The sequence below is a fragment of the Rhipicephalus sanguineus genome, chromosome 3 (assembly GCF_013339695.2).
Source record: "Rhipicephalus sanguineus isolate Rsan-2018 chromosome 3, BIME_Rsan_1.4, whole genome shotgun sequence".
In the NCBI taxonomy this organism is placed as follows: domain Eukaryota; kingdom Metazoa; phylum Arthropoda; class Arachnida; order Ixodida; family Ixodidae; genus Rhipicephalus; species Rhipicephalus sanguineus.
In genome coordinates, this window is record NC_051178.1 from 182,186,441 (window position 1) to 182,209,764 (window position 23,324).

The following is a 23,324-nucleotide window of genomic DNA, read 5'->3' on the forward strand; positions in this document are numbered from 1 at the left end:
TTCCTCACGAAAGGAATGCTTGAGACCAGTCATGTCTGTGCAGCTCACGAACATACTTATTTAGAAAATAAAAACAAAGAAGACGAAGACGGTCATTTGTGCGTGCCGGGCCGCGAGCGAAATGGCTCAAACCCCAAGTATGCACCACGAGTCTCACCCCCCCCCCCCCCCACTAAAAGAAATGTCGCTACCAGCGTTGTTGCTGCTGTTATAGTTCACTACACTGCTGTACACCTGTCCGTATATACGGTATTGTACAAGCTGTATTTTACGGACAAGGTAAAAGTCCACACCCGTATTTGCACCATCGTGACAAGGCTTCTTATTGAAGTTACTGTGATTATATGGCAACCTGCTATAGATGGTCGGCAAGCTGTGCAAAGTAAGTACCGCTGTCAGCGAAATGTACAAAGAGTTGTCCTGTGAATAAGCTAAAACAAACCCCAATAGGTTATTTTGGAAGGGAACTAATGTACTTTGAGCAAGAAGGGCAAATCTTTTGAGATACTAACAGACATTTCATTCAAGTGGAACAAAATAGGTCACAGTTAAATTTTGAAGCAGACATTTTCGTGCATATATAGGCGTTTGCTGCTACATTATATGGATCTATAATAACACATTTGAGAATGTATCGAAGTATCTTAAGATACAATTACTAAGTATCGTATCGGATACCAATTTTGCGGCAATATCTTGTATCTGTATCTCCAATACTTCTTGCCTGAGTATCTTGTATCGTATCGCGATACAATTTCAAAGTATCTTTGCCCAGCCCTGCTTTTGTTGTATGAAGAATGAAAGAATGAAATATAGAAGTAGCTATAAATATAACTGGAGCTGTGCATATTTTTAACGCTATATGTTATGTTGCACTGCAGTTTATTCGCCAAGTAAGGCACTATTGGGCTTTTTATTTATCTGGTTCACTTTCTAAACAAAAGCTTGAACAAAAACGGAAGCCGCGGTCATTATTGTTGTTGTTGTCCTGTCTGTATGTCTACGTCGTGTAATTGAGAAGGTAAGCAAGCTGACCAGAGCGCACGTCATCGCGCATAGTGCTCTGACGTAAGCATCTAAAACAGTAATATTCTGAGATATATAAGTACGCTTACAACGCAAGGCTGCACGCGGACGAAAGAAGAGACGAAGCGCTGTAATCGTAGAAAAGGATGGCCCAGCGACTAGACGAGGCCTTTACGTTGCCGACTTATACAAGCGTGCGAGGCGTTGTCTACGAATGTGGCCGCTTTCACGCCGACAGCGCTATACAGAGTCAGCTCAGAACTCACGTGGAAGGAGCTACAGAAGAGCAGATAGGCTTCACATCAAAGCATGCGCGTTACTTGGACACCTTATATATGCCCTTGAGCAAAACAACGCAGTCGCCTTTGTCATAGAGGCGTGCACAGGTTTTTCCATTAGGGGTGGGGTGTCATATTTTACTTGGGCGCCCCCTACCCCGTGTTGGTCGAGTTCGACAGAAAACAAGCTTCGCGATGGATCGAAAAAAATGAAAATGAAACGGTCACAACGGCCTGCTTTTGTACCCGGCAAGCTGGGGACCAAAGACAGGCCGTTGCGATATGTGGGAATGTGCGTTAGATGAGAGATGCGGGAAGTGAACCGTTCTTTGGGTGCAGCATCAGTGGTCATCGGCCGCAATTATCGCCAAAAGCCGTCGTCCATAACCGTGCACTTCCAACAATGACGGGACAAGTCCGGCAGGTATGGAGCGAACTTTGCGGGCCCCTTGGATGATTAAGGGGGCGGCCGACCTCTCGCCACACACACACACATCCGTGTGCACGCCTATGACCTTTATCATCAAACAGTGAAGGTATGGGAGCATTATATGTAACAATCCGGGAAAAAGACTAAAGAAATAACATAGAGCGAGAGAGAGGGATCAGGCGTTATGCTAAATCTTATGTGTCTCTTTACTTTGTATCTGTGGCTTTCTTTCATGACGCCGCTGGCGCTAGCCAACACCATCTGTCATCGTTAAAAACACGCGCGCGCGAAGTGGCACGCGAGGCATGATCGAGTTGGGGAACTTTTTCGTCCTATCTCTCCATGCATTCGGTGGCACCTAGAGCTCTTATTGCTCAGAGAGAGACAGAGAGAAGCCAGGCCAAAAGTCGGGAGCTTTATCAGTCTGCGCCGCAGTTCGCGAATGCTCGCGGATGAAGAGGATATAATAGAACTCATTTCTTCGGAGGAATGGCAGACTCGCACAGCTAGGCCAGCGGTGGGTGGCAATGAAAAGCACTCGGGCTATGCGTGTGGTTCATGAGCCTGCGCTCATATAACCGTCTGGCTGTGTACCGGCGGCGACGACGAGACAGTCCGCACGCATTCAGGAAAACTTTTCGAGCTAATCTCTTCAGCAAGTACGGGGTAGGCGGCCCGCGACAATTTGTCTTCTCGGCCAAACATGGCGCGCCGGCGGCACGCCCCGCGCGCATATAACTTCGCTCGCTCGCCTCGCGATCCACCCCCCGCCTGGTGCTAATGAGGGCTCGGGCGCGTGTCTTTGCTAATTAGAGGCGTCCTCATTATCTCTTTGCTCAGCATACATGCCTGCGTGCGTGCGAGTTTGTGTGTGTGTGTGTGTGTGTGTGTGTGTGTGTGTGTGTGTGTGTGTGTGTGTGTGTGTGTGTGTGTGTGTGTGTGTGTGTGTGTGTGTGTGTGTGTGTGTGTGTGTGTGTGTGTGTGTGCGCGCGCGCGCTTGCTCGTAGCGTGTAGCTAACCTTCGATATCCGAGCGTTGGCGTGGAGCGCTGAGCAATCGTGACCTTGCACAAGGCATGAGCTCAGAGTAACATAGTAGCAGTATCTTATTTCTTTGCTTATTCAAGCTACTATGCGTGAGGGGATGTACAGGAGCCAATACAAGTTATGCGAGCTTCAACTTGTTGCGCGGACGTAATTATTTATACCAAGCACAACTCGGCCTCAATGCTCGAAACGAACAGAAAGCTGCCACGAAGTTCGCGCCGATGAAATTGCCTTAAGTTACTTACCGTACCTAATTAATGAAGGAAGGGAATTTTGAGGGCTCGTTTCTTGGTTTCACACAACCTTAATGAAAACCAGCAGATAATGAAGCCAAGGATAGTATAGAGGACGTTAACTGTACTATTTTAAGTGTATTGTGGTAATTGTGATGTAGATGTGAATAAAGTAAAGTGGACGAAGAGACAAGTTGCCGCCGGCAGGGGCCGAACCTGCAGCCTTCGGATTACGCGCTCGATGCTCTTACCAGTTGAGTTAGGCCGGTGGTCGTCCCCTCGTCCACATTATCGGGTATTTATATGCATGAGACCTAGGAGTGTATCTAACTCCCAGTACCTACGTAACTCCCAGTAATCCCGTACTTAATGAATTACACTAGTATACGTAAGGAGGTTTACGCTTGTCGCGCACTAAGACGTACACAAGGAATTGATGTCGCGAAAGCAATTTCTTCGTTCCGATTTTTGTAAAGCAAATTAAAAATCATGCAGCTAGCTTTATACGCACTGGTCACTGTTTCTTGTAGGGCCGTTTTTCTCTTGCATGTAATTAAAACACTGTGCAGTAGAATTGGCACCGAGAGCAGAACACTTGCTTCTTGTGTGTGTGTGTGTGTGTGTGTGTGTGTGTGTGTGTGTGTGTGTGTGTGTGTGTGTGTGTGTGTGTGTGTGTGTGTGTGTGTGTGTGTGTGTGTGTGTGTGTGTGTGTGTGTGTGTGTGTTTGAGAGAGAGAGAGAGAGAGGGCAAACGGGAGGATAGTGCAGATGAGACTGCTGAAGTAAAAGCCTTAGGACAATGTGCAGAGATAATCCTCAAGGCTTCAAGCTGGCTTTCCATCGGAAATCTCTGGGGATGCTGCTTGCGACGTATACGGTATAAATTGCTGCGCTTCGTCCTTGGACAAGGCTCGGGTGGCTCAGCGGTTGAAGAGCTAGCCGGCTTATACGCTCTTCTGGACGTCGTACCAGTCCCCGTGCTTCTCGCAAGCCGTCTTCGTTCGATCCACACATCGCGTGACTTCGAGAGGTCGGGATTCCTAGACGAGACTCCTTCGCTGCTTGCTTCTGCGCGTGTTTGACCTTGCTTCGTGATTAAACATTAAATTTTGAGGTTCAACATCTGATGACTGCCTTGTGTGTTTTGAGGCACGCCTGGTAGTGGAAGGCTTCTGATTAATTTTGACTTCTTGAGATTCCTTAGCGTACTTGCACATAAATCTAATGCACTGGCGTTTTTATTTATTTTTATTCTTTTTTTTCTATTTAGCTGCCCTGTCGAAATGCGGTCGCCATCGAGGGAAAATGAAGCCGCAACATTGAATTCAGCAACATAATTCCACAGCCTTTGCGCCACCGCGACGTGTCTTTGTTTTTGTTTCTTTTTATAGCTTAGTGGCTAAGATGTTGCGCTGTGAAGCTCGATGACGCGGGTTCGACTCCCGGACACGGCGGCCGCATTCCATGGATGAGGGCGAAATGCAACAACACTCGCGTGCTTAGATTTAGTGCACGTTAAAGTACCCCGGTGGTCAAAATGAATCCGTAGTACCCCATTGTGGCGTGCCTCATAACGTCATTATAAGTTTTCTGCGTAAAACTCCAGATATTAACTGTAATTATTGTACGACATCGCACGGAATTATATCGTATTATACTAGATCCAGGGCGTACTTTGTTTCACTTTACTATGTGTTGTTTTTCAGTAGGAAATTAAATAGCAGTACACTTGTTTCTCTAAGCTGATCTGCTTTAACATTCTTAAAATTGTTTGTGCTACTTTTTCGGTATTTTATAGTCACGTTAGTTAGCTCTTGAAGTCTCTGTGTCCTCCCTTCTCTGATATCTGGTATTTCCGTGCGGCCACTGCTGAATAAGGCGTCACCCAGGAGTATTGCATTAGTGATCCTGTATTTATATTGCAATGAGAATTTCTAGTTAGGTAGGGTCAGAGAACCATTAAACTCTTCCTAGCACCACGTGATAATTCGCCTTTCGCTGGTTATCTGTTTTCGCATTTCATACTGTAGATGCAGTGATCGTGGTCGTTTTAAGCATAGCCAGGAAATTGCAACTGCAGTCAATATTGAGCTGATAAGTTTGATATCTGTTCTTCTGTTCAAAGGAAAACGAAGTCCGTGCACGGTTTACTTACGTGAGGCCCTGAGGTCTGAAACGCGCTGCGTGCCTAGCTCCTTCAAACGTGAACGTTCGCCGGAGCTGGCTTCTCCGCAATAAGAGTATGCACGAGGAGAAGCACACGAAATCAGCTCCGGCAGCGACTCGCCGTCTCCGTTGCCGCGGTAGGCCGATAAGTGGGCGTTGGTTTCTTGGCCCGCGTCAGCCAGTTGGCGCACGTGACGGTGCAAGTTGTAGCGAGTGCGGGCCAAGAAACCACCGTTAACTTATCGGCCTACCGCTGCAACGGAAACGGCGAATCGCGGCCGCAGCTGATTTCGTTCGATCAAACCACGGCTGACGGCAGCATTTTCGCTGCGGGCGAATGCTCTAGTCACGTGGTTCTTCTTGTATTTCGCGGGCTTTCATTGCAGCTTGGAAAAAAGGGTATACGTGAGTTTCTTTATCGCAAATAATGCAATTGGGGTTTTTGAAGACGCTCTCGAACTTAGCAAGCCGCATTTCTTGCCTAAAGTCGATATTTAGCAATTTCGTTAAGTAATCCTAATTAAGAAATTAGTTAATTACAAAACAAAAATGTGCATTTAAACCTAGCAGTGTTAGCGCCGATCGCAGGCATGGCGGCGAGTGTGGAACACTCTTTTTCTGCCTTTTGGCGTCGCGTAGCACGTGAACTTCTTACGAGCTGGCAGCTGACCAATAATCCCTCGCATACTACCTGAAGGCATCAAGTCTGCCAGAACGAGACCCTCGCTATGAATGAAGGAAAGAGGATTACTTTTAAGGGCTTGCTTTTCTTCGTTAGACACAATATTAATGAGAACAGGCAATAATGCCAAGGGAAGTATAGGGGATGTTACTTGTAATGTTTGGGATATAAATGTGAAGAAAGTAAAGTGGACGAGTAAAGTAAATGCACATATATAGCCCATAAAGTGGACGGGGGGATGACCGCCGCCGTAGCTCAGTGGTAGAGCATCGGACGCGTTATTCGAAGGTCGCAGGTTTGGTCTCTGCCGGCGGCGAGTTATTTTTTCGTCCATTTTACTTTCTTCACGTTTATATCCCAATTATTACAAATAACACCCCCTATACTTTCCTTGGCATTATTGTCTGTTCTCATATATATATATATATATATATATATATATATATATTATATATATATATATATATGTATATATATATATATATGTATATATGTGTATATATGTATATATGTATATATGTATATATATGTATATATGTATATATGTATATATATGTATATATGTATATATGTATATATGTATATATATGTATATATATATATATATATATATATATATATATATATATATATATATGTATATATATATATGGCTGATTCCATGCCAAGTGTCCCAGACGGGGCGCTCGCACATCTCAGATTTTGCTGATAAAATTTGTGCCTTTTTCCTGTGCCACATAGAGTATTGTGGCAAAACATTTTTGCTCGCAAAAATTTTTGACGATCATGGCGCCCCCTCGAATTTCGCTTGTATTTGTTAAACCGTGCCTTATAGAAAAATGTGTATAAAATCCATTTTTTGTGTGTTGAGCTTCGAAACCACGCTTGCGCCATCGCAGAGGTTCTGTTTAGTTGTCCTATTCTTTAATTCCGAAAACTTTGTGTTTCACTACCAGCTACGTATCTTCAAAAACTACGAAAATCTTCAAAGTTCGTGATTTTGTTTTGAGCTATCTGGAACTTTCCCTAACCGACAGAAATAATGGTATGATTTTCAGGAAAGTGTATTTTAGTACAAAAATGTTTAGGGGTAAAACAGACGTCAAATCTTCCCGAAAAAATTGTGAAATTAGAGAAAATAGGCGATTTGTCGCATGTTTCAACGTATTTTTCATACTGATGCGGTCCAAGTAAAAATCGTCGTCATGCGGCATTTGATAGTAGACTACATCGTTAAGTAACGATGTAGTCTACTATCATTAATGAAGAAAGTCTAATCAAATCATTTTTTTGTTTTAAGGAAGAAAATAATTTTTGAATTTGGCCCTCCGAACGCGTCCTGCATTTCTTTTTGTTGGTGCTTCGCCGCAAAGCACGTGGTCGCCCTTGCAGCTGACACTCGTCACAGGCAGAGGCAAGATGCGAGATGTATGTCAGCGACTCTTGAGTGGACGAAAGTCTTCTCGCGTTGATGTCAGGGCGACGAGTAATGAATTCGCGTTACATTGGGAGCATGCTTGGCGGGCCCAATGGTAAGTATGGAGCCCGAGAGCAGCCTATGGCGCCGTTTCCACAATGTGCTAGAGGGCCGTCTGCACACCACGTATACCAAGACAAACAAGTGCATACAATGTGCATTATTTCATTCAGTATGCGCATGCTAATTGTGCAGACGGCCCTCTAGCACATTGTGGAAACGGCGCCATAGGCTGCTCTCGGGCGTCCATACTTACCATTGGGCCCGCCAAGCAAGCTCCCAATGTAACGCGAATTCATTACTCGTCGCCCTGACATATATATATATATATATATATATATATATATATATATATATATATATATATATATATATATATATAATTTGGTTTAGGATGATTTTGTGTCAAGATAGATTTTTTTAGTCGTGTGCTGGTAAATTGGGTCTGAAGGTTTAAGCTAACCCATCTTTTCCTGTGTATGGATGGAAACAACTTTATTAACACCTATTTTAGAATAGTAAACCGGACACACGCCTTTGTAACTTCCCCGTCTTTGCTTTTTTTCCTTCTCCCTCTCATTATCTCCTGTTTTCTTACTTGCACTTCTTTCTGTGACGTCAGCATTCGATTTGGCACAAAACCAGTGACGAAAAGGAGTGCTCGAAAATCCAGTCATCGCTTATATTACATTTTCGTGGCAGCTTGCAACGATGTAAACACTAACTTTTGGTTGGTCTGACTCTAAATGCCGAATGATCGCGCAACAAAGCGGAGTGACAGGCGGCTTAGAACTTGTCGCTGGTCTATAGTTCGTGTGTGTTATTGTTCGAATCTAACGTGACGCTGTTCGCGTAGGTTTTCTGCGCATTCTTGGCACAGTTTTGTAGCGCGTAGATGCTTTTTTTTAGAGTAATGTAAATTGCGAGTTCAAGCCCTTTCCTTCTGCCTATTTCTTCCCCTGTTGTGTTTTGCGCCTTGTTTGCACAAAGAAGCCACAGGTACAGCAATGTTGTCCGGCGTTCTTCGCTACGTTTCCATAGCTGAGAAGGAGCACCTACTTTTTAGGCTTTCTGAGTCAGGAGAGGTTACCTCTGCAGTATTTTTTTTTTTTTTGCGCGAGCCACATATTTATACATACAACAGTCCATGACATCACTCGACAGGGTCTGGGGAGGTTTTTTTGGGAAAGGTCAATACTAAGACAACATGTCGTTGCTCTGTCTTATCGCGATCACCCTTTGTGTCAGGGAAGGCAAAATTACTCCTAAAAGTATGTAAATTACATTGCTTTTCTCGAATGTTTAAAAATGTAACTGAATTACGCTACAATTTGCAGCTGGACGAAAGTAATATTACATTACCATTACTTTTGAAAAGTAGTAAAGTTACTTCAACAAAAGTTCGAATGCTACGCGGCTTTTCTGTGTGCCTGCCTCGTTCCCATCCTTGAGGTTTGGCACTCAGATTAACTTGTCCTTGTTATTAAGGCGAGAGCCTTAGGTGCCTCATCAAACGCGAAAAGTGACCGCCGCCGTCAACACGAGTCATGAACAAAAATTCATGTGCATATGACGTCATCATGACCTCACTGTTGTATCGCCACCGTAGGCACCGTCCGGTGGAAGAAAGGAGGGCGGCTGGGCGCCGGAGCGCACGTAGAGCACGTCAAGCCAGGCTGGGAACGGGGAGAGGACTCAACTTTATTCACAGGGAGTGTATAACATTGGTTATAAGAGTTGGTACATGAAATACTCGTCGTGTGGCGCTCTTTGCGAAACCGAAACTGGCAAAAGCATGAATGCGCGACACCACACTCACAGGTCGCCAAAATGGGTGACGTCGTAATGCCATCGTGACGCCACTATGACGGCACATTACGTGGCGTCATCACATGACATGGTCGCTTGGTCAAAAAGTGGGCCGATCACGGAGGCACTGCAAAACCATGCGAGGTGCAGAACGCTTCCAATTCCTCCGATCCCGGAGGCAGTGCAAAACCACGTCGGGTGCGGAAAGATTTCGGGCGGGATCAATACAATCGAATGAGAAGAAAACGAAGATGCCTTTCGTCTTCCAATCGTCTTAGCAATTCACAAAAGACCATGCGACTTTTTTTTCTTTCCTTCTTTGACCAATTTTATGTGCCATAAGGGAAGCGGACAAGCTGTTTTTAGTCAAAAGTAATTGGAAAAGTAATGAGTCAATTTCCGGAAGTTACTTGCTCGAAGTATTCATTGTATTACTAAATTACCACCTCACACAAGTCATTCATTACATTGCTCATTACAGCAAAAGTAATTAAATTACTGTAATTTCATTACTGCCAAGTCTGCTTTGAGCCTCTGGAAGTGACCATGCCCTCACTCGCCGTGCTGTGCAGGTGCCGCCCTGGAGGAAGTGGTGACGTGGCCCGCCGATGTGGCCACTGAAGCGCGCTGACGTCGCCGGCGGTGGGCTGGTGACTGTGGCCGAAAATGGCGCACGTGCTGCTTCCCTGCGACGTGCCCACTTGGTCCGAGGTGGAGCGACACCTGAGCCAGCTTCGGTTCGCACACTCGCCCGAGCAACTGGTGGCCGACATGCAGCGCATCTACGACCTCTGCTGGTATACTAACAGCACAAGCACGCTCGCTTACGAAACATACGGATACCCTCGCAAGACCCGTGCACTGAGGTGGCATTTCGGGCACATCTTTTGCCGCTGCTCTCGTGATCCGGAGAATCTCACCATATCCTCCTGATCTCACACCGGTACTATCAAGAAACTCTTTTTACAGCGAAAGCTGCTATGAGACCACAACAATGTCCGATTTTGGTGGCGAAGTTGTCCGCCGCCACCGCCGGTGTCCGTAACTGCTATCGCGCATAATGAGGTGAAAAAGAAATCCGGGATCGGGCGGGATTTGAACCCGGGCCCTCTGCGTGACAGTCGAGTATTCTACCACATGCAAAGCCACGTGCTTGAGACTCCTTCGCAAAAAGACCCTATACTGTCATGCCGAGCATGGAATCACGTTAACACATGTAATATAGCGTGGTAGAAGAGTAAAATAACAACCAGACGTCACGCAATGCGAATCACATAACGAGTGGGTGGTTTAAAGCTTCCCACCCATTACAAAGGGCTCAGCCATAATTCTTCATCGTCATCAGCCACAGCATCAACAAAGTGCACGTTACGCCTTAGTGACGCGTAGTGGGTACCTCGTTTCTCCGGAGAATGATGCATAATGGTATAGTGGGTATTTCCCTACTTCGCAAAATTATGGTGATTTATGGCGTAGTGGGTACCTTCCAACTGTACTTGCCTGAATCGCCCCAACAGAGTTTACAAGGGGCTCTGGAAAGACCGCTCCACCAGCTTTCGCTGTGGCTGTGCTGCGTGTTCTGCGCAGGCCTGGCATTCTTTTTCCTTTCCTAATTAGACAAATAAGGGCTTGTCTCCGCTTTCCTTTCTGCCTGCATGAGTTCCCTTGTTGTACTAATACCTTACGTCGACTAACTTGCCCTACGGCGCGAGCGCATTACGCCTTAACAAATATTAAAAACGGTTCGAACTCTTCGAAGAATTTGTTGTGCTTCTCTAGCTTTCCAAAGACTTCGTATAAAAAGTGTGCTGAATATTAATGAAACTTCTTTGGTCGGCCTTCCCATTCCTCGGTCGGCAGTCACCAACAAACTCGGCCTTCTTAAATTACCTGGCTTATTACTCTCGCTCTCTCTCTTTATGGTGGTGTCCCAGACGGGAGAAGGTGGCCAACGTTTTACAAGCAAAATCGCAAACGTGCGGCAGCGGAAAATAATACCAGCGCAGAATGCTGAGCTAGCTCCTAACTCTACATTAATTAATATTACAGCAAGAAGAGAAGGAAAACAGTACAGCAGAAATTCTGTCCTGTGTCGCTTTTTTTTTCTATGCCATTCTCTCATTTCTTAAGAGCGCTGGAAGCATGCCGATTGGGCGCTGTTTATGCTGTGGGTTCAAACATATCTGGTGATTCGCCCAATAAATATTGAGTGATCGTCGTGCAAATACTGGCCCAATAATATTTGCCTTTAGCAGTAACCTTTCGTTGCCTCTAATACACTCAAAATATAGAAGACCAACCTCTTACTTTACTGCCTTATCATAGAATCGTGTTCTTCCTGATTTGTAATCTTCAAAAGAGGAATTGCCATCATATCTTTGAATACGTAATACTTTACATTCTTAAGTATTTTTGTACTTTTAAGATATAACGTATTTATTTGTTTAATTGTTTACATTGCTAATCTTACTCCTCTTGTACGCCAAATTTGTTGTTGGCATAACTTCCTGACAAGTACTCATAAGCTCTGGGACTTTCTGTAAACTTATCGGCGTATTTTTCTCTTATTGGAATATAAAAAATTTGATTGATTGATTGATTGATTGATTGATTGATTGATTGATTGATTGATTGATTGATTGATTGATTGATTGATTGATTGATTGATTGATTGATTGATTGATTGATTGATTGATTGATCTGTGTCATGTTGTGTGTAAACAGTTTGTCGTCTTGCAGTGTCACACCGTCCTTAATTAATTGAGGGTTTCATAGCGCGTGTGACGAGCAACCAAAGCACACTGTTCACTGATAGCCGCCACGATTTTCAGCGTGGGCCTCGACCCGGAGGACCCTCCGCGGGAGGAGATTCGGCTGGACCTGCTCAAGCGCTTCCTCAAATCCCTGTCGGCCGACGAGAGCCGACGCTTCTTCGACTCCACGCTGCCAGCTTTAATCAGCTGCGCGATGCGGCTGCGCGAGCTGCGGCCGCCCGGCGGCTTCCTCTACTGCCTCCAGCAGCAGGGTAATGTATATAGTCCGCAATGCACAGAGCACTCCTTGCACACAAATCGTGCATCGAATCCACTATTAGCACACGCGTGCGACATAGTATCTACATTGCCTTTGAGGCTCCAGCGCAGTTTAGTTCAAAAAAAAGCAGTCGACCTACGAAAAAAAAACAAGAACAAGAAGGAATTATTGCTGTGACCTCGCTTTTTTTTTATCCGGCAATAAAAAATCCTTCCTAACTTATGGTACAGCTGACTTGAGGTAATATTTTGTTGAAGTAATGGGCATCGGATCTATTCGCCATTAATAGTGATTACCATAGTTCGGCAAAAGGAGTGGAACTCATTCAGACTCACTGGAGAAATACACTTTGCGCTTAGGACTCACTTGTATTCACTCCCTAATTTTTTTTTCCATAACCAGACTCACTCAGACTGTCATGCGAAAATTTTCCTCAGTCGGATTCACTCGGACTCCGACTCGCATTTTTTTTTTCTCAACCGGGCTCACTCAGACTCAAGCTCACCAAAATATTCCTCCGCCGCGGACGCACTCAGACTTAGACTCACGGCTCGATCTGAGTCTTGGTGAGTCGACAGACGAGTGAGTTTGCCGACCTATGTCGATAACTTTCTACCGAATTCGCGAAATCGAGTGTGCACACGTTGCGACTTTCACCTCGACGACTTATGCCTCTCTAGCTTTGCCAGCTGCGATGGACACTTACGCGCACTCCCCCTTTGTTTTCTGAACAAGAAGTTTAGTCAAAGCTGATTGTTGTGACAGTGCGTGCGAGTGAAATGCCTTCGCGGGTCAGTGATCGACGGACAGCGTCAAAACACCGAGTTCCCTGCCCCGTCGGCGATTCGAAGTGACGCCGCCGCATTCGAGACACGCGCTTGTAATGCACGTTGTCCGGTGGCCTCGCTTGTGTTCCTTGGACGTGTGCCAGGCGGAGAGCCGTCCATTTAGGCACCGTTCAAGATGTTCCGGTTTGTTTGGGTTCAACCGTCATGGAGAACAGGCGATGGGTGTGCGCTGGCCTCGTAATGCACGCACTCGCTCGCGACTCCCTGGCTTTCCGTTTTCGACTTGTTGTTCATCCTACCAGCCAAAAGTCTTCGAGTCAGATCACTCAGACTCGCTGCTCTGTCTTGAAGAAAGCAACATGGTCACAAAACACGCTCGCAGCAACGTCCTTAACTGCGCTGAACCCTTTTTTGCGGTCATTTTTGTCTTCCGGCAAGTTCCTTAGCGTTTGCGTATATGTGGGAAATGAGTTTGTTTGCAAGGTGGTGCTTGATACGAAGTTACTTTTCTTGCGTTCGCCTGGAAAAAGAAAGCTCTGCCGGGAGGAAAGAAAAGCTGAACGGAGTCCAACGTGTATATAGTAAAACAGTAAGCAAAATGAGATGACCTGACGCTGAAAACATGAGTATTCTCGGTGTTTAGTTCACATGTTCCCCTCCCCTTCCCCCCCTTTTTTTCTTATTCACGTAAAGAAGAAACACGCATGTTAAAACTATGTCGGATAGAAATTTCTCTTGAAGTCTGCAAATGTACACAATTCAAAATCGCTCTTACACATTTACAGCTTTCAGTTTGCGCATGAAAAAAAAAAAACAAAGCATAAAGCGGCGTGACCGTTATGCAGTTTCAGTATTATCACAGTATTGCAAACGGCGCCGAACGGAGGTAAACTTTAGGCAGTGGTTATTGCTGAGTTCGATGTAGCGAGGTCGAATCTCAGCTGCTTTTCGATATGGACGATGCCGGTCACGTGGTAAGGCTTTACTGCATATTTAGTTACTATGAGTCTTCATATGAAGCGGTGCGCTTCGTATCTTCTTCTTTCCTTCTGTTATCCCCTATCTCCGGTCCCCTATGTAGGGTAGCAGACCAGACGCTCATCTATTTGATCTCCCTGCTTTTTACACGTCTCTTTCCCTTTCTTTCTCTCTTTAGAAGCCGGAAATTGTCAACTCGTTCTGAGCATTAACTCCAGTGATACAGCGATGCGTCGGGATAATGACTAGTGTTGTCGATGCCGCTCGGCTTTCTGGAGTCGTCCACTTCTGTGCATAGATGTCCCGTAAGACACCCCTCGCTGTCGCTGACTTGTTGCTCGAGTTTAACCGTGCACGTGCCGCCTGTGACGCGGCTTCTTTTGCAGACGGGATGTTCGCGCTAAGCCGTCCCTTCGTGGCTTCACTACTGGCCAACTCGTTCTTCTCCACCTTCCCCAAGCGCACATCCAGGACGCACCCGACGCTGCTCGACTTCAACTGCTCCGAGCTGTTTCCCTTCCTTGACACGTGAGTGTTACATGTGCATTCCGCTGTAAACACGACCCGGCTTTACTGCTTCCTTCCTTCTAACAACGTGTGTGTTCTTATATTCCATTACGTAGGGCATTTTCGGTTCTCCCTCTCTCTCTCTGTGCGTGTGTGTGTGTGACGATGGTAGACCAACTAGCCTAACAGACTGTGCTTCTGTATGTAGCTGATCTGCTAAAATCGCAAGAACAGGGACGGACGAAGCACGGCCGGCCCATAGTGACTGTAGCGCTTACACGCATCTAGACCTGTACCATCAATATACGGCAGTGAACATCACAACGGCTAACTTCGCCGTTTCTTAACGGAGCATGTCAACGGAGCACCACACTTTTCTGCGTCTTTGCCGAGCTTCTTTGTTTTTTTCCTTCCTCTCGGCAGACCGTGTCACTGTGAAAAGCTGAGGAGCCTGTTCGCCTACTTCGACTGCACCTTCCAGGATGAACCGGAGGGCACCGTGTACTTCTGCAGGCAGGTTCGAAATGATCCCTCGAGATACACAGCGAAAGCAGCAGTGGCTCCCAAGGGCCACGACTCCTACGTCGCAATGTTCCCGTTGAGCATATTCAGAGATCGTACCGCGATTTTCTTTGAGATAACCGAACCTCGGCGACGCGACCACGCAAGGAAGTAAAGGCTTTGCGAGTTAAGCCGTCGGGCACCAAATAAGCAACGAACGAAGCCCAGCTGCTGAGTGCAGGGGGTACTACAAAGATGCACAGCATCCCATAGTTTTGTCGTACTGTGCTGCCGAGCACGAAGTCGCACTTTTGAGCCCTGGTCACGACAGCTCCATTTATTTCGATGCGCAGGATTGTAGAAGTTCAGGAAAAGGTCCTTGCGCTTTATATATCGGTGTGCCTTAAACTCCACTTGGGCAAAATTCGGAACCGTGGAGAGTAGGGCTTCTCATAGCACAGGTGGATATATATATATATATATATGTATATATATATATATATATATATATATATATATATATATATATATATATATATATATATATATATATATATATATATATATATATATATATATATATATATATATATATATACCTCTCGCGGTAATAATTTCTGTTATCTTTGTTGAACGGTGTAATTTGCTGTACTAGAGGTGGTAAACTTATTTCTACCTTAGTGTATCTCTTCGAGGCAGATCATACAGCCCAATCTCCCAGAGTTTTATAAAACTAGGAGTTTTAAATGCGCGACAGCTGCGGTTGTAGGACACGTCCTTTCGCTTCCTCCATTCTCCTATACCCCTTCACCAGTGCAGGATAGCACTAAACAGGTCTTACGTCTGAGTTACTCGGACACACCCGTTACGCCCTTGCTTCTGTCTCTCCTGCGAAAGCTTTTCGTAAGAGTGCTCAGTTATCCATGTATTGTCTGGGAAAGGATTTGAACGTAAATTGTGGGAGAGACGGACCAAATTTTAATGAAACAAGGTGTAGAAATCGGCCTGAGTGCTTCACTCTAGCCTTATACTACACGGTGGTTCGCCTCTGCGAACCGTCCCTTCTAGCCGATCACAGCAGATTAGGTCAAAGTCGTGTGGGGCAAAAGTCGCTTCCATTTAGATGTGACAAAGATGGCCATACGCTCAACTTGGGCACTGGCTGGATACCAATAGACAGGCTTAAAGACAACTAGTATAGCAATAGTATAAGTTTACTATAGTTATATACCAACGGGCTTAAAGACAACCAGAAGCCGCAGATTCGCGCGTGTTAGTGAGACATTCCATTGTAAGGCGAGATCCTTAAGTGGCTCGTAGATCGATGACCTTGAGCGGAAGAGTGCAGGCGAAAAAGTGGTACCAAAACCCACGTGACCTTCTCCGAGCGAAGGACGTGTGAAGACTGAACCAACTGGGCCAGCTATCGATTCTTCTATAGGGAGCCGTTTGTTGTGACGTCATCGTGCGACGTCATCATGGCGCCACAGATCTCCAAAACTTGCGTCGCGCCGTCATGACGTCATATGATGACGTCATCACATGACGCTTGGTCAAAGGTGGGCCGATCCCAGAAGTAGTGCAACACCACGCAAGGCGCAGAAAGCTTCGAGGATAGGATAGAAAAAATTCAATCGACTGAGAACGTCAGGGTAATTTAATGCGCCTCTCCTAGCTACACACGGCGGCTGGTCATATATTGCAGTAAGTCTGGTCCTCGACTGCGTAACTTAGTGCATTTACCAAGTGTGCAGCATGTCTTCGCCTTCAAATGTTACAGATAGTGTAACATGTTGCCGATTTCTTTTTTTTTTCACCGGCGGCGAGCAGGTGACTGCCCCTAAGAACCAGATGTCGCTGCCCGAGTGGATGTGCAGCGACTGTCCCCTCTGTCCGCTCATGGTCCGCACTAGAGGACTGATCGAGGAAGCCGAACCGATCTTGCTCAAGGTAAGCGAGCACGCGACAAAAACATGTGCGTGGAAAGACCGAAAGCATGCCCGAAGAGCGTTAGAAAGCACTGTACTACCTAGACTTCGTGGAATTCATAATACACGTAGGATTGAAAGCAAGTTTACGGAAGCATTTGTTCTGGTTTCCGTTGCTATTTCTGGTACGTATCGGCGCTCTTTACTTCCAGGAAGTACAGTGCGGCTTTAACGCGACCTGTTGTCGCGCCCCGAGTAGTTCGTAATGGTAGAGACTGCATTGATGTCCAGCAGTTATAACGAACACTAATTTCGTTTGTTTCTTGCAGTGCTATCCTTCTAGCGCTAACGTCGGAAACGAATTTCTCGGAAGCAATTGCACAATGGTAAGTGCTTTTAAAATATCGTTACGCATCACTGATCAAATGTTTTTCCTTCGCAGTAAATGCTAAAGAAAAAGACGCAGGAAAATCCTTCAATACTAGCTGCTAGTTTCTTTTTCTTAAGAGAGGAGTTGAATTATTTTGCGTGTTCAGCGCTATAACAGTACACGCTGCGTCTTCACATTCGTTTTGACGTTTATACAATCCGGGCATGCATGATTTATATATATCACGGAGATTTCACTTAACGACAGTTATAATGAAAGCAAAATAAACAGTTGAAAGCAGCAGTTTATTTTTTCTGCTTAGGCAGTTTATACAAGTTTGTGCATTGATGAAGCGCGACTTCGCACTTTTGTTGATGATGCAAAACAACTCGTTTAAACCAATCGTAGAGATTCATTTTGTCGATTACCCGTTATCTACGCCACGTACCTGCCCCGCCGTCTGGCCCTCGAGTGCACGCAACTGATCACAATTCTACGCAGTGATATCCGGCTAGAAATATTTGTTGTATATGTTATGTATATGTTATGTTGTATATGAATATTTGTATATATGTCGATGTTAACCCAATTTGTTCTTACTTGGTTCTTACTTTGTATCGCCCCCCTTACACAATGCCTCGGCGAGGCCTGTAAGGTACTTGTAAATAAATAAATAAATAAATATTGACGCGATACTACATGTGGACGACGACGACGATGGGGGGCTTTAACGGACACCATATAGTGGGGCTGTGAGTAGTTGAAGACGAAGAAGCCGTTCCGCCTGTTCAGCTGATTTTCAACACGCTGTTTCGCTGCCGAAAGGTCTTCTTGTCTTTTCCTCGCGTTGCATCGCGACACTGGTGGAGGTGCTGGACCGCAACCCTGCCTGATGCTGCACACCCCTACTGGGAGCCGTTCATCCAGCCCGGACGCATTGTCACCTATTACAACTCCCGTGCATCGCTTCAGTCGGAGGTTGCGAGGCCTCTCTCCGGAGCTCACTCCCTCGCAGGAACCTTCTCTCAGGCGCCGCATACCTCTACCAATGGCCAACGCCAGCCCGCAACAGGTGCCCCAAGGCAGCTCTCTTCCGAACCCATCCCAGGTGACGCTCTTTCCACCATTGGTGCCTGATCGCTTTAGTGGCGGTGCCCATGAAGACGCTGATGACTGGCTTGAACATTATGAACGTGTTGCCAAGATCAATCAGTGGTCTGATCAGCAAAAGCTCTCCCGCGCCTATTTTTACCTTGACGACAGTGCTCGTACTTGCTATGAGAATAGAGAATCCAGTCTGTCTACATGGAGCGACTTCAGACAGCAGTTTGTTGATACCTTCGCCAGCGTCGACCGACGGGATCGTGCTCAGCAGCTATTGGAGCTACGGGTTCAAAAACCCAATGAGACCGTCGTGATGTTCGCCGAGGATATGACTCGTCTCTTTCGCAGAGCTAACCCGAACATGACGGATAAAAAGAAATTGAGCTACCTCATGCGCGGTGTAAAGGAGCAGCTTTTCGCCGGGCTCCTGCGCAACCCTCCAAGTACCGTGGCTGACTTCATCAAGGAAGCTACGGATATCGAGCGGGCACTTCATCAACGATGCAGGCAGTATGATCGATTGTCCAGCAGCGCCCCAATCAGTGCCGCCAGCATGACGTTTGAGAACCAGAGCGCCTTGCGAGACCTGATTAGGGAGATTGTCCGCGAGGAACTTCAGAAGTTGCGGACACCGGTCGTTGAAACACCCATGGCATCCGTCGTCGAAGTCGTGCGCGACGAAATCCGGCAAGCATTCTCGACAGCTGACCCTGATGCCGAGCAGCGTCCCATGACCTACGCCGCCGCTGTTCGACGTCCACCCCTCGCTAAGCCATCGCCGCCGACGTACCGCCAGCCGCCAGTAGCACCTTGGTCGCCGCCGCAAGAGGAGACGTTGAGGCGACCACCAGTCTTGCCGTACCGCCAGCCGTCCACGACCGCGCCATGAGCAGCGTCGCAAGATGAGATGTTCAGACGTCCACAGATCCGAAAAACAGACGCATGGCGCACAGTAGACCGGCGACCACTTTGTTTTAACTGCGGAGGTGCAGGCCATATTTCCCGCCATTGCTGGCATCGCGGTGATTCGTTTCGACCTCTTCGACCATGGTTTGACGGCCGACGCGCCACCGACGAATACATACCACGCCTCGACGACGCTTCTTTTCAAGGGCCCCCTCGTTCTCAGTTTGACGACTGCCGTACCACTGACGCGGAAGCAATGCCTACTCACCAGGCGGGTTTGGGACGTCGATCACGCTCTCCCTCTCCCGCGCATTCGCCTTCTTCGCACCGACGCATCTTCGCGGACCTTAATGGAAGGAGGTCACCCAGCCCGCGCCGGGGAAACTGAGCGCGGCGACCTCCGGGGGTAAGGTTGCAGGCCATCACGACGACAATAAAAGGCCCCCATTCTTCCCAGTGCACGACGCCGTAAAGCCGACAAGACGTGAGATCGACGAAATTGCGACCACTGACCTTACTATTCTTCTTGACGGACAGAAAGTGACAGCCTTAGTTGACACTGGTGCCGACTTTTCTGTTATAAGCCAGGACCTCGCCGTCCGCCTCAAGAAAGTGAAAACGCCGTGGACAGGCCCTCATATCAGAACGGCAGGCGGCCAGTTACTAATGCCTACCGGAAGATGCACAGCGAGAATTCACATAGGAGGTTCTCCTTTCGTCGCGTCGTTCGTCGTTCTCGCGGCATGCTGCAGAGATCTAATCATTGGCATGGATTTTTTACGAGAATATGGTGCCGTCATCAACATCCCGGACAGTTTGATTACGTTCTGCAACAGTCCCGGCCTAGTTGATTGTCCGGAGGCGAGACATAACCCTCTACTGATGACGATGTGGTCCTCCCTCCTAGGTCATGCACGCTTGTTTCCGTGGCAGGTGATGCCCCGTTTGCCGGCGAAGGAGTTGCAGACCAAATAAGCTCGCTCCTCTTTACCCACGGCATTTCCGTCGCACGAGGTATCAGTGTCACTGCTGGACGCACGGACTTGCTGCTGACCAATTTCAGTGCTGAGCGCCGGCACCTCCCAAAAGGCACGGCCGTCGCCTACTTTGGCGATGTCGTGGATGCCCAAGGCTGTTTGTCGGTACTCGACGAAGCGCCATACCTTGATGCAGCACCCGTTCTTGACGTTAGCACTACTTTGTCAAATGACGAGCGACGGAGGCTCCTTGAGCTACTAGCGGAATTCCAAGACTGCTTTTCGTCCACATCAAGAGATGGTCGCACGCCTCTTACCAAGCATCGGATAATCACCGAAGACACTGCGAGACCTATTCACCAGAACCCTTATCGCGTGGCTCCAAAAGAACGCGAAGCGATACAACAAGTAGACAAAATGCTTGAAGATGACGTCATTCAGCCATCAAAGAGCCCCTGGGCATCGCCTGTGGTCCTAGTCAAGAAAAAGGACGGTAGCCTCCGCTTTTGCGTGGACTACAGGAAGTTAAATCAGATGACCAAGAAAGGTGTGTATCCGCTTCCCCGTAGAGATGACTCTCTCGACAGACTTCGACATGCTCGTTACTTTTCTTCAATGGACCTGAGGAGCGGATATTGGCAGATCGAGGTAGACCCGAGAGACCGCGAGATGACCGCTTTCGTGACGCCAGATGGCTTATATGAATTTAAAGTCTTGCCCTTCGGCTTGTGCTCGGCGCCTGCTACATTTCAAAGGCTCATGGATACCGTGCTTTCTAGGTTGAAATGGAAAACACGATGTCATAGTGTTTTCCGCAACATTTAACGAGCACCTTGAAAGGCTTGCAGTGGTTTCACGAGCCATACTGTGTCCGCGGGTCTAACATTGAAACCAGAGAAGTGCCACTTTTGCTTTGAAGAACTGCAATTCCTTGGTCATGTCGTCAGTCACGAAGGCGTTCGTCTGGAGCCTAAAAAAATTACAGCCGTAGCACAGTTCCTTGTGCCGTCCGATAAGAAGGCTGTCAGGCGCTTTCTGGGCCTCTGGGCCTATTATCGGCGGTTCATCGCGGACTTCGCACGCATTGCGTCACCATTAACTCGTCTCACAAGAGAAGACGTTGCCTTTGAGTGGAAAGAGGAGCAGGAAGCTGCTTTTAATGATCTGCGCCAGCGTCTACAAACGCCTCCGGTGCTTGCACACTTTGACGAGGGAGCCCCTACGATGCTTCACACTGATGCCAGCAATGTAGGACTGGGAGCTGTGCTTGTGCAACGGCAGGAGGACGCGGAAAGAGTAATCGCCTATGCAAGCAGAACGCTAACACGCACAGAGGCTAATTACTCCACGACTGAGAAAGAATGCCTCGCCGTGGTATGGGCGGTTACGTCATTTCGCCCGTATTTGCATGGCCGCCCCTTCAAAGTTATTAGCGACCATCATTCTTTGTGCTGGTTGACAAATCTTAAAGATCCTACCGGGCGATTAGCGCGTTGGAGTCTGCGGCTCCAGGAGTTCGATATGACGGTCGTGCACAAGTCGGGGAAGCGACATATGGACGCTGACTGTCTGTCCCGGTCACCGATTGAGTCGGCTGCTCTACTCGATGAGGAGGAAACAGCATTCCTTGGTGTTCTCGACACGTCCGCCATTGCGCAGCAGCAACGTGACGACCCTGAGTTGCTTGGTCTAATTAATTACTTAGACGGAAGATCTCAGAAAGCACCTAGGGTTTTCGCAAGAATATTGTCATCGTTTTGTTTGCGAGACAGAGTACTCTACAAAAACTTTTCGTCGACCGGATCCACCTATTTGCTCGTCATCCCGGCATCACTTCGCACCGAAGTACTTCAAGCATGCCACAAAGAGGTGACTTCTGGCCACTTAGGCTACACGCGAACATCGGCCAGAGTACAGCAAAGGTACTACTGGCCACGACTCACAACATCCGTGAAGCACCACGTTCGTACTTGCCCCGACTGCCAGCGACGCAAGTCACCCCCGACTAAGCCAGCTGGCCTCCTGCAACCCGTTCACGTCCCACGAACACCGTTTGACCAAATTGGAATGGATATTTTTGGTCCACTTCCAACTTCAAGTGCAGGAAACCGCTGGGTTATCGTCGCGAACGACTACCTCACCCGTTATGCTGAAACAAAGGCTATTCAGAGAAACACAGCAGCGGAGGTTGCACGATTTTTCGTCGAGAACGTTGTACTGAGGCATGGTGCACCAACTGTCGTGATCACAGAGGAACCGCATTTACGGCAGCTCTTTTGGATCACGTCTTGATGCTGAGTGGAACAACTCATCGTAAAACCACCGCCTACCACCCGCAAACGAACGGCCTAACAGAGCGTCTAAACAAAACGATTGAAGACATGCTTTCAATGTACGTTGACGTTGAACATAAAAATTGGGACGAAATCTTGCCTTATATCACGTTTTCGTACAACACGGCCAAGCAAGAAACGACTCGTATGACTCCGTTCAGCCTCGTTCACGGACGGGAGGTGCGGACTATGCTGGACGCCATGCTACCGCACGAATGTGACGACACTGACACCGACGCCGATGTGTTTACGCAACGCGCGGGAGAAGCTAGGCAACTTTCACGCTTGCGGATCCGCCAGCAACAAGACCACGACGCAGGCCGCTACAATGCTCACCGCAGAACAGTTGTTTACCAAGCCGACGACAGAGTATGGGTTTGGACGCCCATACGGAAACGAGGACTATCCGAAAAGCTGTTAAGGCGATACTTCGGACCATACCGAGTATTGCGACGCCTGAGTGATGCCACCTACGAAGTCGTCCCCGACAGTCCTCATTGTACGAGGCGTGGCCAGCACCGTCCTGAACTTGTACATGTTATGCGCATGAAGCCATATGTCAGCGAGTGACTGTGCGAGACCTTTGTTCAAGAAGCTGCATTTCTGATTTAGCATCGGGGCGATGCTCCTTTAGGGAGAGGCAAATGACGCGTGTATACTACATGTGGACGACGACGACGATAGGGGGCTTTAACGGACACCATCTAGCGGGGCTGTGATTAGTTGAAGACGAAGATGTTCCGCCTGTTCAGC

At 47.4% G+C, this 23,324-nt stretch overlaps 1 protein-coding gene across 1 annotated transcript in view; it reads left to right on the plus strand.

Annotated features, from left to right (window-relative positions):
• The window catches only part of LOC119386151 (uncharacterized), a 33,188-nt gene that overhangs the window by 3,640 nt on the left and 6,224 nt on the right, over window positions 1-23,324 (plus strand). Inside the window, exons 2-7 of the mRNA XM_037653494.2 lie at window positions 9,719-9,943; window positions 11,978-12,171; window positions 14,332-14,473; window positions 14,876-14,969; window positions 16,784-16,903; window positions 17,211-17,267. Of these exons, the coding sequence (XP_037509422.1) occupies window positions 9,813-9,943; window positions 11,978-12,171; window positions 14,332-14,473; window positions 14,876-14,969; window positions 16,784-16,903; window positions 17,211-17,267 (738 nt within the window). The 5' untranslated portion in view covers window positions 9,719-9,812. The remainder of the gene's footprint in view (window positions 1-9,718; window positions 9,944-11,977; window positions 12,172-14,331; window positions 14,474-14,875; window positions 14,970-16,783; window positions 16,904-17,210; window positions 17,268-23,324) is intronic.